At 45.3% G+C, this 15,409-nt stretch overlaps 2 protein-coding genes across 2 annotated transcripts; both read left to right on the plus strand.

Annotated features, from left to right (window-relative positions):
• The first annotated feature begins 4,912 nt into the window (after nt 1-4,912).
• Nucleotides 4,913-11,234, plus strand: LOC112875082 (sucrose synthase 2). Its single transcript, XM_025938782.1, has 15 exons — nt 4,913-5,061; nt 6,451-6,587; nt 7,295-7,424; nt 7,515-7,666; nt 7,786-7,978; nt 8,361-8,479; nt 8,591-8,807; nt 8,891-8,986; nt 9,069-9,242; nt 9,327-9,443; nt 9,532-9,698; nt 9,805-10,029; nt 10,117-10,435; nt 10,553-10,797; nt 10,900-11,234. The coding sequence occupies exons 2-15, from the start codon at nt 6,478-6,480 to the stop codon at nt 11,084-11,086; spliced, it is 2,451 nt and encodes an 816-aa protein (XP_025794567.1). The 5' UTR covers nt 4,913-5,061; nt 6,451-6,477; the 3' UTR covers nt 11,087-11,234.
• Nucleotides 11,235-13,052: 1,818 nt separating this feature from the next.
• On the plus strand, nt 13,053-14,058 carry LOC112877833 (dirigent protein 1-like). The gene has a single exon (XM_025942204.1). It carries the CDS (start codon nt 13,404-13,406, stop codon nt 13,935-13,937), a length of 534 nt encoding a protein of 177 aa, XP_025797989.1. The 5' UTR covers nt 13,053-13,403; the 3' UTR covers nt 13,938-14,058.
• Nucleotides 14,059-15,409: the final 1,351 nt, after the last annotated feature.

Genomic DNA, 15,409 nt, shown 5'->3' on the forward strand with positions numbered 1-15,409 from the left:
GTGCGGCTTTAGTGGTACTGTGCGTTTCCCGCATACTAAGGGGTTTAGAGTTTCCAATCTCTTCTCTAGTGTGTGCACCAAACATCTACGCGCGTGAGGTGTGAGTGTAATGTTGCATGTGTCAGTCGTGCATCCTTACTTATACACTCTAAATAAACATTTCAATGTGATCTTTTCTTTGGAAGTACTTTAAGGGAACATGTGAGCTTTGCTAGCTTCAAATAAAATTCTCTCTACCATGTTCAACCAGAAAATATGCGAGTAATGGGATCATGGATTGTTATAACTAAGCTCTGCAATATAACAGGAGTTGAAACAACCTTATCCAATGTAGATACGTGTCGATAAGTAGTCAATATCAGCAAGGTCATCTCTTCATCGTCCTCATTATCAACACCACATGCATCAAGAGCATCGCCTACACAATATCCTCACATATAGGGTGGGATCTCCATGTGCCATGCACATCTAGGGTTTCATGGAGATATTGAGGGGTGACAACGGCTAGCATTTTTGAGAGGTAGATCATATGCGCCGGTAACCTCGATCCTTCTTATATAGACCCTGCTAATGGACTACCACATCGGAAGCCTATTAGAACTCTAATTCCTCTCGAATCAATATCAGCTTAATCCGTGTGTATATGGATCCAATCCAAATTGTTTATAATTGCGTCTTAGGTATACCACCAACCCTACAAGTTAAAACGTACATTGAACAATACTCCCTCCGTTCCAAAATACAAGTTATTCTGGGAATTCTATAACGGATTAACAAGAATATAAAATGATCATATTTGTTTATTACCCATATTTAGCACTACTTGATTCTTGCATGCATATGCACTTTATAAATATAAAGTACAACAAATTATTTTCTGGGATAAATTTTGAATCCTAGAATGATTTGATTTTTAGGATGAAAGGAATACATATTATTACACAGATATACAAATTCCCAAATTCTAATTTGCATTTGGCATAGCGATAGATTATTTAGGTATAACGTTTCATATTGTGTATGATAACTTGCGGAATTAGTCCAAATACAATCAAATTGAATTCATGGGAAAATAGTGATAAATCAACCACTTTTAAACTGATACAACTCGATTGGTTGGTGCGGAAACTTGCAACATTATAAGTAGAATTCAATTCACCATGTACTATACAAATGATGAAGCAGATGTTCGATCAGGATCACTTTGGATGCTCCAAAGTCTAAGCAACAACCTCCAACAGGATGGCTAACCCCACATAGGGATCTTAATTGCAGCCACCTTTTCACCTGTTCCTAGGAGCACAATACTCCATCCCCACCACGCATGCATGGTGAATCACGGTTGAAGTGAGGCGAGCGTTCCTTCCTTCGTTGTCGTCCTCATGAATAAAGCACACAATTTGTTAAAACTTAAATTACTACTAGTAAAAATATCAGCCAGGAGTTAGCGGTTCTTAATTGGAATAGTCCTTGATGCCCGGCCAAATCTTAATATTTTTCTTCTTATTTGTTCCTGTTGAACTCCTAGAAAAAAACAGTGACTTAAGCAAAAGCTACAATGTAAACACCGCAGAAAGCCTATCGTTTACCATGCATTTTTTTTCTTGTCACGAAAGATGCTCCTACTTTAAGCATCGACTTGAATAACCCAATCTCAACAGCTAAGCCTGCGCACCTTTCCTCAAATTTTATCATTTGCATCTTGTTCCTCAAGAAACGATGCAAAAGGATCGATGCTCCTAGATTCTTCCAAAGCAACGTGCTTGAGTTCTCCCTAATCCACACAAAGCTCACTTTAATCCCCCTTAAACTTCGCCACCGTTTACATCTTGTTTCCCAAGAAACAGTATCCCAGTCCTCCTATTCTCGGAAGAGTATACCGATTGGTACACTGCTTGCCTTCATGTGCGCAGACCATGCCGGCGACAAGATCCCATTTTTATTTATAAATTGAGCTGCCAAATGCAGCCATGCATGTGGCCATGTGGGGGTGCCATGCTTCGCCCAGGAAGAAGCAGCTAAGCAAACGCGTATTTGTTTTGGCAAATAAACCAGGGAGGGACTAGCAGTTTCAGAGGTTGCCCAACAAATCCGTGTGTGCTCCAGGTTTGGGAGCCGGCGGATAAAACCCGACGCCGTTCGGCGATCCAGGCCGGCCTGCGAAACCGTGGATTAGTCGCCTCTGATTCCTGGGACTGTGCGCAGGGAAAGCAGTATCGCAGCATTCTCCGTGGCAGAAGATCCAAGGCGGGGAGAAATAAACAAATGGGGGGAGGAAAAAAAAAGGTCCCCGGCGTTTTCAGGCGGACAGGATTGGGCTCCACTCCATGTGGGAATTCGGTAGATCCTGATCTTCTGCGGCCACCTGGTCCGGTTTTAGCATGTCCGTGGCTACTTATACTACAAAGGTGCTTAGACGCCGGACTCAAAAATAACTGGTACACTGGAATGTAGACTTTTCCATTGTTTGCACACCACTAGTATTCATGCTACTTTATGCTCTAATCATTCTGTAGTTGTAGCTAGATCAGGTACACTGTACTCATGAATTAACGTATTGACAGTACATACAAAATGCAAAGAAGTAGCAGCAGCTTATTTCTTCAAACTGGATAGCATAAGCCATCATGGTCCTTTACCAAAAAAAAGGGTTCTGGCCTCAGTAAAGGTGAGCATAGCCAAGGGGCCGGACACCTTGAGGACCACACGGTTGGTATAATTGCCATGTGGATGTGGACATGTCATGCCCGACATTGCATTTTTGATGGGAGACCTCAGATAGATGAGAATTTGCGAAGAGCAAAAATAAGTTGCCGTTTCTAGTCCATAATTCATTTATGCTCATTTGAAGTGGAGGATGAAATGAGATGTACGTAACAAAGATACTTTAAAGGCTAGCGGATCAGTAAACATGGTTATTCATAAGATTTTTTTTCTTTAAGCAAAACCTACGAAAACCTCACTAGCTGTACGCACTGGTGTCACGATCAAGAGGCATGCCATCTTCTGAACACTTTCATGTGCTTTTAGATAATATACTATACTTGTCTTAGCCAAGGGTCCAATGTTAAGCTAGGCCCCATTGCTAAAATTGACTCTTCGGAGATGTTGTGGCCAAGAACCGAGAGAGATAACAGTAACGTATTATTTAGTGACTTGTTCATTAAAGGAACTTGTTACACTATCCACCAACATAAATCAGAGGTCCTGAAGTGTGATATTTTTGGCTCTTTGGAGGAGCATGCACCATGGTTTGATAAGGAAGGAAGTACTACTTTATTTTTTTTACCACAATATACTTACAATTAAGGCCTACAGAATACTATATCAATTATATGAAAAATGTATAAGTAGATTTATATAAAAACATGTTCCTTGCACATATGAAGAATGTGATCTATTTTTTTCCGAACGACTATTTACTATAAAGAAAAGCCTATTCAACTAGAGTAAAGTTAAATTTTGAAAACACAACTTTCTAGAAAAGAAAGTGTAGCAACAAATAGAGTATCAGACACTAACACCAAAACAAACACTCTCAATTTCTCATCTAGTTATTCCTTACATCGAATCAAAAGAAACACTTTTGTCCAGAGTTTATGTTCTTTTACTATTTGCTCTATGCTGCTAAAAATCATGTTAGAGGAAAGAAAAAAAAAGTAAGAGATGATAATATAATGTGCATAAATCATCAAAAAGTAGAATTCTGAAACCACTTTTGATACTGGTTGACGGAGAGAAAAAAAAAACTCTGCAAACCAGATAAAGAATACGGGTTGGATCCCGAGTAGAGATCCGCCTGCAAAAAAGTAGGCGGCCTCACCTTTGCTTCCAACCCACGCAAAAACCCGGATCCGATGAACCACCTCACGGTCACCTCCCAATTATACCTCATCATTCAGCGGTAAGTGAGAAAAAAAATGCTACGGCCACCCGGGTCCATTTGCCGTCATTTTGTCAGAGCCGTGTCCCTTGAAGCATGGAAAGGCTGCCGCCGCGGTGGCTTCTCGTGTGCAAATATGGGGTGCAGATACCAAAATGGCCGCGTCAGAAACCATGGGGTCGTCATACCTTTGGCGGTTTTGAGACCGATGATGTGCCGCCTCTGTTTTTCGTGTACGAAGGTCAGAAGGTGATGGTGATTGGTGGCTAGTTTTGGGACGTTTAAATTTACCGCAGAACTGTTCTCTCACTCCCATCTTGTGTATTAAAAGAATGTATAAGTCTCAGCAACGGAGCTTTTGAGTTTAGACTAAAATTTAGAGTCATAAGCAAAATCTTCTAATCGATGATGCAAGAGCATCATATTTATAACATATGTTTATACAAGATTTCAAATTGTACTTGTCTTGTGCTGGTATTTGTTTCAAATACATTATGTCAGCTTCTTCATAAAGCGCTCTTGTTAACGAATAGTCCAAATTATTAGCGGCTCTAATTTTAATATGCTGAATGCAAAAGTTTAGCCAGAATCATTGCTTACGGATAAACTATAATTTTACAATGCCATAAATTTCAGTTATTTGACACGAATTCATATTCCGAAACCTTTGTTGATGCTCTGGCCAGCAGAAAAACTCTAAAACTCATTTTTAAACAAAAAGCCCGGCATCCGAATCTGTTCAAAGCCTCAGCTTTTTCTCCAAAAAACCCAGCAAAAAAGCCCTCCGCGTACAACCATACTCACTGGTCACTGCTGCTGCTGCACAAAGCCATCCCATCCGCTAATCATATCCTATCATACCCGCCGAGGTAAAGAAATCAATCCACAAACCGGCCTCCTCAAACCAAACCAAATGCACTACCAAAAAATTACCCTCACACCCACCATTTTAATACGAGCAAAGGGACGACGACGGTGGGAGCCGAGGCCCCACCCGCTCCCCTGCAACCCGTGTATAAATAGAGCCCCGGGGGCGGCCTCTCCACTCACCAATCCATTCCACCTCCGTTCACCCCGTCCATTTGATTTGCGTTTAGTGCGTTGCGTTTCTTGGGTTTCTCCTCGTTTGGAAGGAGCACCTCCTTCCTCTGGCACTCCTGTTCTCCTCTCGGAGAAAGGTAATGCGATCGACCTCCAGCAATGGAGGAGCTCCCGCTCTCTCTTGCTCTGTTCAGGCGTGCGTGAAACGTTGCTCTGTTCCGGCGAGCTGCCGCCGGAGTTGTAATGCTCCCCTGTTGATCATGTCCGACTGCGACGGCCGACGGCCGCGCCGTTAGCAAGTAGGAAGTAGGAACGGCACTCTGCTCGGCGTCTTGGACCCCTGATCGATGATCCAGGGGAGGTCATGCCAAAAAATTTTCCTGGGTTCTCTGAACCTGCTGCCACTCTGCAGAGGCAGGGGGAGGTGTTGCCTCTGCATGCAGTTGCTATACTTGCACCGGTAGCCGCCCCCGCCCCCGCCCCACCCCCCCTCCCCCCTCCCCACCAAAAAAAAAGATCGATTTTTACGTTTCTTGCACCAAGGGATAGCGTGAGATCCGGTGAATTATTGGGGGGTTTGAGTTCAACAACCTGGGTCAACTGCCACTTGAGGAGATCGAGTGGAGGGACCATGCTTGTCCCGCAGGAAAGATGGTGGTGCTTCTAGATCTGGGGTTTAGCTAGCATCATGCTCTGGGTTTAAGGTTGCATTATTTTTTCCACAGACCGAAGCTGGTAGAACGCTAGATCCGGCGGTGTTCTATGCTTATTTCTATTTTTTAAAGAATAGTTTTTTTTTGATGATTTTCGTATGATAAGTTGTTGGCTTTATCCGTTCCTCCACCACGCCATGCGCACCTGTCTCGGGAAAAGAGACAGACTGACAGTTCTTGGTTCTTGTGCTAATGGCCATGGTTAGCTTTTACTAATCCTGTCTTAGGAGTAATTACTTCTGTTTATCTTAATCACCTTGCCATGGCCTGCAAGGAACCCCGACCCCACGCTGATCTCGTGCTTAGAAGAGCCTAGAACTAACTGAGGTGCTCTGCCGCGTCACTCTTCGTCCTTGCCTGCTTTGGTTTCAACGGATTTTGGAGCCAGGAGCCATCGGTGCCTTTTCTTCTTGGATTCCATCGACGTGTCTTTGTTGGTTTCTCCCGTGAGATCTGTATAAAAGACGCCTCCCCCCCCCTTCACCATTCCTTGGCCTTCGGAAGCTTTCCTTCTCCTCGATTCTTGTATGACTTCTATGTGTCCTGTTGTGTTGGGTTTCCCTTATTTCTAGGATTTAGTTGAATTTTTTGTTCTTGCACCTGTTTGCGTTTTTTTCCCTTTCTTGAAGTACAAGTAGTTCCGTTGCTTTCTTGCCTAAGAATTTCTTGGTAAAGCTTCGATGATGTGGCAGAACTGGCTGTTGGTGGTTGGGTTTATGACTTCATGGGGTTTTAAGGATAACTTTTCAGTTGCTGGTTCTGAATACTTTTCTCTGTTGACTGAAGTTTTCCGTTCCCTGTGGTGCTGTGCAGGCTTGAGGACCCAAGAAGAGGATAGCAATGGGGGAAGCTGCCGGCGACCGTGTCCTGAGCCGCCTCCACAGCGTCAGGGAGCGCATCGGTGACTCCCTCTCTGCTCACCCCAATGAGCTCGTCGCCGTCTTCACCAGGTCTGCACTGAGTTTCCCTCTTCCTCAGCAAATTACTTTTAATGCACTCCAGTAAAAGAAATACTATCTATTTTTTGTTATTGTTATCGTTTTACGGAATGTGATTTTTAAGATAAACTTCGTCATATATATTGTTAGATCTAGCATGGTGTGCCCCATATGCTGAATCGCATGCATAAGATGCATATAAGATAATCTTCATCATATATATTCATTCCTGACCAAAATGTTGTAGCTATGGTGTTCCTGATAAGATGAATATTTAATTAAATGCATCAATGATTTTGTCGAAACCTAGTACTGAATACGGATACTGATGAGTGATCATACATATTTTGTACTGGTAGGACTGACTTTGAACTGTTATTAGATCTGGCCGCTTGCATATTTTTAGTTTTATATTCAATACAAAATCTGAATGGAATGATTGAAGACTGCACTTATCCAAGTGGCTGTTACTTAGGCTTCCAGAATATGGTATTTTTAATCTGTTTATATGCCTAGATCTGACATGTTCCATGCAGCATAAATGCATAAACATTTGACTAGATCTGATTTGTTGAACATTTTTGCTACGAGTTTGTGCGTGGCTCACATGTGGTCCTATATTAGCCAGTGGCTTCTGAATTCTGATCGAACGTTAAAATGTTATAGGCTGAATTGACATACTGGCATGATCTGATATTACCTGACTATGTTTTCTGTAGGCTGAAAAACCTTGGAAAGGGCATGCTGCAGCCCCACCAGATCATTGCTGAGTACAACAGCGCTATCCCTGAGGCTGAGCGCGAGAAGCTGAAGGATGGTGCCTTTGAGGACGTCCTGAGGGCAGCTCAGGTTTGCATCAGATTCAGATCTCACTAGACAGCATTGTTCCTTTTTGGCGTGTGCTCTAGCTCTGATCATTTATGTTGTGTTATCTTACAGGAAGCTATTGTTATTCCCCCATGGGTTGCACTCGCCATCCGCCCTAGGCCTGGTGTCTGGGAGTATGTGAGGGTCAATGTCAGCGAGCTCGCTGTTGAGGAGCTGAGAGTCCCTGAGTACCTGCAGTTCAAGGAACAGCTTGTGGAAGAAGGGTATAAATTTGCACCTAAACTTGGAATTTGGATATAAACTGATCATGCTTGATTTTTTTTTCAAAAAGTTTCAGATCATATATGATAGTTTATAATTCTTTTTGATTTATATATTTCAGCCCCAACAACAACTTTGTTCTTGAGCTGGACTTTGAGCCATTCAATGCATCCTTCCCCCGTCCTTCTCTGTCCAAGTCCATTGGCAATGGTGTGCAGTTCCTCAACAGGCACCTGTCGTCAAAGCTCTTCCATGACAAGGAGAGCATGTACCCCCTGCTCAACTTCCTTCGCGCCCACAACTACAAGGGGATGGTGAGCCAATATTTCATTTGTTTCCTTAAATTTAATGTTGCATATAGTTAATCAAATAGAATTTGTAAAAAGTACAAGTAAAGTAGAAATTGTGGATCATTAAAGCTGATCTGTGAGACAAGCGCTGTGAAATTGCTGTGATCCTGTGTTCTACTCTTTTTTTTTAGCAATAGGCAATAGACAGACGTCATTCCGGGGCATGCTGAGTTGCTGATGTCTAAAATGCTGATCTGTCAGTTAATAATAACAAACACTGATGATTTAATCTTTTTGAACCACAAGAAAGCCTTAAACTATTTCTTCACATATACTATTTCCTATTGTTGTAGTTGTGAAGTGGCATTGAACTTGCTGTAAATCTGAACTTCTATGATTTCTGCAGACCATGATGTTGAACGACAGAATTCGCAGCCTCAGTGCTCTGCAAGGCGCTCTGAGGAAGGCTGAGGAGCATCTGTCCAGCCTTCCAGCTGATACCCCATACTCCGACTTCCACCACAGGTACTGAATATATTTTGCATGAACACAATTCATTTTCACATACAACCACCGATGTTATGTAGTAGTAATTCCTGTGGTTTAACAACATACTTCTTCTGACTGGATAAACAGGTTCCAGGAGCTTGGTCTGGAGAAGGGTTGGGGTGACTGCTCTAAGCGTGCGCAGGAGACTATCCACCTCCTCTTGGACCTTCTTGAGGCCCCAGATCCGTCCACCCTGGAGAAGTTCCTTGGGACCATCCCCATGGTGTTCAATGTTGTTATCCTCTCACCCCATGGTTACTTCGCTCAAGCTAATGTCTTGGGTTACCCTGACACTGGAGGCCAGGTAAAATTCTTACTCAGTTTTACATGGATACGTAGTTTGAACGCTGAACTTGTTGTCATCAATTTGTCTATTATTACCTACAGGTTGTCTACATTTTGGATCAAGTCCGCGCTATGGAGAATGAAATGCTTCTGAGGATCAAGCAGTGCGGTCTTGACATCACACCAAAGATCCTTATTGTAAGTGTGATGTCTAATGTGCTAAAGCAAAACTTACCGGCCTAATCGATGCAATAACGAGCCTTCTTTGGTTTTTGCACAGGTCACCAGGTTGCTCCCTGATGCAACTGGCACCACCTGTGGCCAGCGTCTCGAGAAGGTCCTTGGCACTGAGCACTGCCACATCCTTCGTGTGCCATTCAGAACTGAGAATGGAATTGTTCGCAAGTGGATCTCGCGTTTTGAAGTCTGGCCATACCTGGAGACTTACACTGATGTAAATACCAAATGTTGACCTCTATATGATCTCTTTTTTGACAAAGATGAACATCTTGCTGACTCTTTCTTTAATTGCTGCCAGGACGTGGCTCACGAGATTGCTGGAGAGCTTCAGGCCAACCCTGACCTGATCATCGGAAACTACAGTGATGGAAACCTTGTTGCATGTTTGCTTGCGCACAAGATGGGTGTTACTCACGTATGACTCTTAACAGCTCTTCTATTGCAAGTATTTTTATTACCGCCTCCTGTTCATTGCTAATGCTGCCTTGTTCCTTGATATGCAGTGCACCATTGCCCACGCTCTTGAGAAAACTAAGTACCCCAACTCTGACCTCTACTGGAAGAAGTTTGAGGACCACTACCACTTCTCGTGCCAGTTCACCACTGACCTGATTGCTATGAACCACGCTGACTTCATCATCACCAGTACATTCCAAGAGATTGCTGGAAAGTAAGTAATAGTGATTGAAGCAAAATTTGCTGGTAAAATTTACCAGTTCCGGTCATGCTATTATAGTTCCATCGTGATCTAATGTCATTTTTTTCTGAATTTTCAGCAAGGACACCGTTGGTCAGTACGAGTCACACATGGCGTTCACAATGCCTGGTCTGTACCGTGTCGTCCATGGTATCGATGTGTTTGACCCTAAGTTCAACATTGTCTCGCCTGGTGCGGACATGTCCATCTACTTCCCTTACACCGAGTCACACAAGAGGCTGACCTCCCTCCACCCTGAGATCGAGGAGCTCCTCTACAGCCAGACCGAGAACAACGAGCACAAGTAAGAATAGGCTCATACCTAGCTTAAGCTGCATTTGTGTAGTAGGACATTTGTTGCTCGTGATCTGACTGTAATTCCTCTGTGCAGGTTCGTGCTGAACGACAGGAACAAGCCCATCATCTTCTCCATGGCTCGTCTTGACCGTGTGAAGAACTTGACTGGTCTGGTCGAGCTCTACGGCCGGAACAAGCGCCTGCAGGAGCTGGTGAACCTTGTGGTCGTCTGCGGTGACCACGGCAACCCGTCCAAGGACAAGGAGGAGCAGGCCGAGTTCAAGAAGATGTTCGACCTCATCGAGCAGTACAACCTGAACGGGCACATCCGCTGGATCTCTGCCCAGATGAACCGTGTCCGCAACGGTGAGCTCTATCGCTACATCTGCGACACCCAGGGCGCCTTCGTGCAGGTACCTAGCTAATTAACACTCTCCAGCAATGTCACGCACGGTGGTGAAAGATCCATGCTTCAGCTGCGAATCCAATTCAATCGGAACTGACCATGCGATGCCTGTTCTCTGATGCAGCCTGCTTTCTACGAGGCCTTCGGTCTGACCGTGGTCGAGGCCATGACCTGCGGCCTGCCCACGTTCGCCACCGCCTACGGTGGCCCGGCTGAGATCATCGTGCACGGCGTGTCCGGCTACCACATCGACCCCTACCAGGGCGACAAGGCATCGGCGCTGCTGGTGGACTTCTTCGAGAAGTGCAAGGAGGACTCGAGCCACTGGGACAAGATCTCGCAGGGCGGGCTCCAGCGCATCGAGGAGAAGTACGCGTCATCTTGCTACTAGCACACTGCTGATCTCTGCCTGTATCCCATCCCACGGCGATGTTTCTGATGCTGCATCACCTGCTGTGCTGATTGATCCAGGTACACCTGGAAGCTCTACTCGGAGAGGCTGATGACCCTGACCGGCGTGTACGGGTTCTGGAAGTACGTGTCGAACCTGGAGAGGCGCGAGACCCGGCGGTACCTGGAGATGCTGTACGCGCTCAAGTACCGCACCATGGCCAGCACGGTGCCGCTGGCCGTGGAGGGAGAGCCCTCCAGCAAGTGAGGCGGCCGGCGGCGCGCGGCCGGGGCCTGAATGAAAGAAGCAGGGAGCACTTGGAGTCGTGTCGTTTTTCCTGGGTTTCCTTCCTCATTTCCTCCCCTGATTCGGGGTTCGGAGGTGAAAAAAAAGGAAGAGAGGAGTTTGCTTTTCCTAGGCGGGCTTTCTTCAAGAATTAAGGTCGATCTTCTTTCCATTGATGTGGGTGCTGCAGCTAGTTTGAGTTGATTCAGTAGTTGGGGTGAGTCCGGTCGGGATGGATGGATGGGGTGTGTCAGTGTGCAGTTGGTCATGGGTGCTCCCTTGTTTCCATGTAGGGTGGATGGATGGATGTTGCTCCTTGAATAAACGCAGCGGCCTTGGCGCCGCTTCTGAAATAAGAGTAGCATGCCGTGCCGCTTGTGTGGTTCAGTTCAGTTGCAGCAGGAATTGCGTCTGCATTTGCCTCGCATTGTTGCGCCTGTACTGGTCATCACTTGTTCGCTTGGGAGGCTACTCCCATTACCAGGACATCAATCAATTCTTGGTGAGTTCCGTTCCATCCGCTGACCTCCTGCAGAGGGTCTATGCTGCTTGCTAGGAGTTCGTCAGGAACATCATATGCGATTGCCTCAGAAAGTAATCGCATAACCCCTCCACCTTCGTCGGTGGTTGCGTCGCCACCAAACTTTTGAACCTTGCAAGTATCATAAGACAAAGGATCTTACGTTTGGACTTCATGCCACAAATGCTAACATGGAGCACGAATCTAGAGAGAGCATTTAAATTTCAATCTTCGCTGCCCTGGATGTTTTGAGCCGTTCATAGCAACAGAGGCACGCGAACTCTAGCAACCAAGAGCGTGTGTGTGGACCACTTCTAGTCGCACTCAAGGATCCTGAACACTCTTTTCCTCACTTGAAGGCATTGCTCAGATGAGCACTACCTTCAGTATCCATCTTAGCTTGTTTCATCATTTAAGATTTTTTTTTGGTGTGAAGGACTCATAGTTTATCTTATCCGTGCCAATATCGGTGGACGATAAGTTGATGGGAAATAATAGAGGAAGTTTGTTATCCGTGCTGCCCTGGATGCGTTCTGACGTTCATATATAGAATAGTACTGATCTCTCACAGTGTTCAGTGTATAGCACTACAAAGCCGTGAATTCAAAAAAAAAGCACCGCAACAACTCAGTGATTCATGAAACAGCACTCCTCACTATTTCCCTTCGTTTCTACATAACTCAAAAGACTGACTTGCCCCTTATATTTCTACCAGACAGCATGTGCATGTAACCTGCCTTGATTGGCTTGAACTCTTAGTTGTATGGATCATGTATCCACCTATGCAGTCATGCATACGACTCCTAGCTTCTTTCATCATCTAGTGACCAATAAGAATAATCCCAGCATCAATTTTACCTAGAAATAGGGACACAAATGCTAGCAGTTGAGCGTGTGGATGTGGTCGGTGGTTTGAGCATGTGTGCCAAAACCCCCTAAAAGGCATGCAAATACATTGAATAATAGTGTTGTTGGAACATCTAGTTTTGCATCTGTAAACAAGACGAGAACTATGGGTATAGATGCCACGATTCTTTATCCTTCACACCATGTTTCGATCCAAGCCACTCAAGGCCCATATATAAGGTTCAAGAGTTTCTTTGATCCAGGCTATTTTCCTGGAAAAAGAAAAGCAGAGTTTGCTCTGAAAAGCAAGCTAAATGAGATAACAAGCTAGGTAAACTTCTAGATGTTTAGGTGAATGGTAAACACTAGTGGCAAACACACAAGAAGCAAGTTCGGCTGTCACACAAAAACAAAACAGTGAACTATAAATGATATGCACAAGAATTCCTTACGGAGTACGAGAATTAATTTCTTGGTTGGTGTATGCATGGATGCTTCAAATTGCACTCATGTTCCGGCCGAAACTTTGTATTTTGACAAAGGAATAATTTAGAAAAATATCCTACAATGAGCCCAGCGACATAATACAAGTAGTTTTTCGTCTCAGCACACACGGTACTTATACGTGACCTGCAGCAGCAAGTACGCACGACCACAATAGACCTCGACAGTGGTGGCAGTTAGTTGTTGACCTCACGGTTGGTAAAGCTGACGACCACCAATCAGCTCCTCCCTAGCTTCCTCTGGCATACAAAATTCCATCGCCAAGCAAACCTGCTCCTCTACTGACTTTCTGGTACCTACCTTGCACTTCATTCATGGCTATCATCTAACATCGCTCGTCTGGTATTCTAGTATCTTTCATGTCTCTGTCCCGTATAGAACCTCGCTTGACCCAGTTTACAATCCAACAAACACCGATACATACACGCCATGCCCACGGCATCTCCGGCGACGACCCTCCGTCTCCTCGCCTTGCTAGCCGCTGCCGCTGCCGTCGCAGTCGTGGCGGCCGCGGACGATGGCATGACCCACCTCCACCTCTACATCCACGAGACCATCGCGGCTGGCGCCGGCGCCAGCACGGCCTTGCTCGGGGGCAACTCCTCGTTCGGCAGCGTCGGCCCGATCGACGACGAGCTCCGCGAGGGGCCGGACCCGGCGTCGCAGTACCTCGGCCGCGCCGAGGGGATGCTCGCGCAGGCTGACCTGGGCAGCCCCGCGGCGTCGTGCACCATCCTGAACCTCGCGTTCACGGAAGGGGACTACGGCGGCAGCACGCTGGTGGTGGACGGCCGCGTCGACCTCGGCGCCGACGGCAAGGCCGTGGTGGAGCTCGCCGTGGTGGGCGGCACGGGGAGGTTCCGGCGGGCGAGGGGGTACAGCCTCATGACCAAGATCGGGAACCCCTCGCCCAGCACCGTTGTCGTCTTCGAGATGGATCTTTACGTCAAGATCAGTGGCTGAATCAGCTCTAGGCAGCTAGTTACCTACTTCGCGTTAGAGACTTGAAAGCAATGTTTTTTTTTAATTTTGTGTTGTAAACAACAGTTGAGAGTGTGAACTAATTCATTTCTGACGCGATCAACTATACGAAACCGTTTACTTTCTTCATGTCTTCGGTTTACAAGTAACTTCTTTCTGTTCCGAACGCTGCTAAGACCTAAATATGTGTTTTTTTTTTGCTAGACCAAATTAGCACTTGTGAAGTCCAAGCCATAGGAAAATTTTAGGAGAAAGGAGAACTACCAAGGGAGAAGAAAGAGGCGGCGATGGACATTGGAGGAGGAAGCAATGGCGCTGTCGTGCTCGGGGAGGAGGAGGCACTGACGTCGTCGTTCTTGGCCTCTTGGGGGAGGAGGCGGCGGCGGCATCATCCAGCTGTGAAAAAAGGAATATGAAAAAAAAAGACATATTCAAAAGTAACAGGCAACACTAATGCCCATCTCCTTTTTGGACTCAAAGGTGACGGGCTGATGGCCACAGCCCATCACGTCTTTTACGGGCCGGCGATGAGCGATGTTGTAGATTCAGGTTGCATCTTGATCCTGAAGAATGGGCGTTGTTATTACGTGTCACTTCTATGGAGATAAATGTCACTACTAATCCGGCATCACCGTTAACCCGTTTTCATATAGTGTAAGTGTCAAATCAATTTTCTTGGTTATTACTGGAGAATATTGCATTGTTGACAAGCAAAACTATCTTTTTTACTGAAGTCAAGCAAACTATTCGCACAGCAACATGCCGGCCTCTTGACAAGATTTATCGATCATTTAGTTTTGCTGTCAAATTTAGCAAGAATATTTTTTCTGGCACCATGAATTATCAAAATTTTATATCGAGATCAGATTTGGTAAATATATTTTGCTTTCATTGAAATTTGTCAAGAGTGCACGACAGCTTATAGTAGGATTACATAAGCTAGGGGCCTAATTGCCCACATGGTAGCAATTAAGCTGACTTACAAGTTAGGGTGTTTCTTGACCGCATGATGAACTTATATAAGCTGGATCAAAAAGCTAAAGTAAGCTGGATTATATAGGTTGGGATGTAAACAAACAAGCCCTGAATGACTCCAATTTTTCCTAGCTACGAAAGTAAAGTCGAAACTAAAGGGCATCACTTTCCTGTTTCACAAAGTCAAGAGCTGGCAGCATCGATACATAACATAGGTTTGGGTTTTTTATATGAGTTTCGTAGACTATCACTCACATGAAAAGTTAAATATATGTAGGAATAATCAATGCATGTCCCACAGCATAAACATCAGGTGTGCCAGCTAAACCACCGAAAGGCACGAGTGCTAGCTCAATCGAGGTTCACGTTTTGGTGCTAGAAAATAAGAAAGAGAAAAGTAGCCACGCGGCCGGCAAGTGATGAGCATGCTAGGCGTAGAGGTACCTGTCCAGAAGTTAGGCCAAGAATAACTGGCGTGG

The sequence above is a fragment of the Panicum hallii genome, chromosome 9 (assembly GCF_002211085.1).
Source record: "Panicum hallii strain FIL2 chromosome 9, PHallii_v3.1, whole genome shotgun sequence".
Lineage (NCBI taxonomy): Eukaryota > Viridiplantae > Streptophyta > Magnoliopsida > Poales > Poaceae > Panicum > Panicum hallii.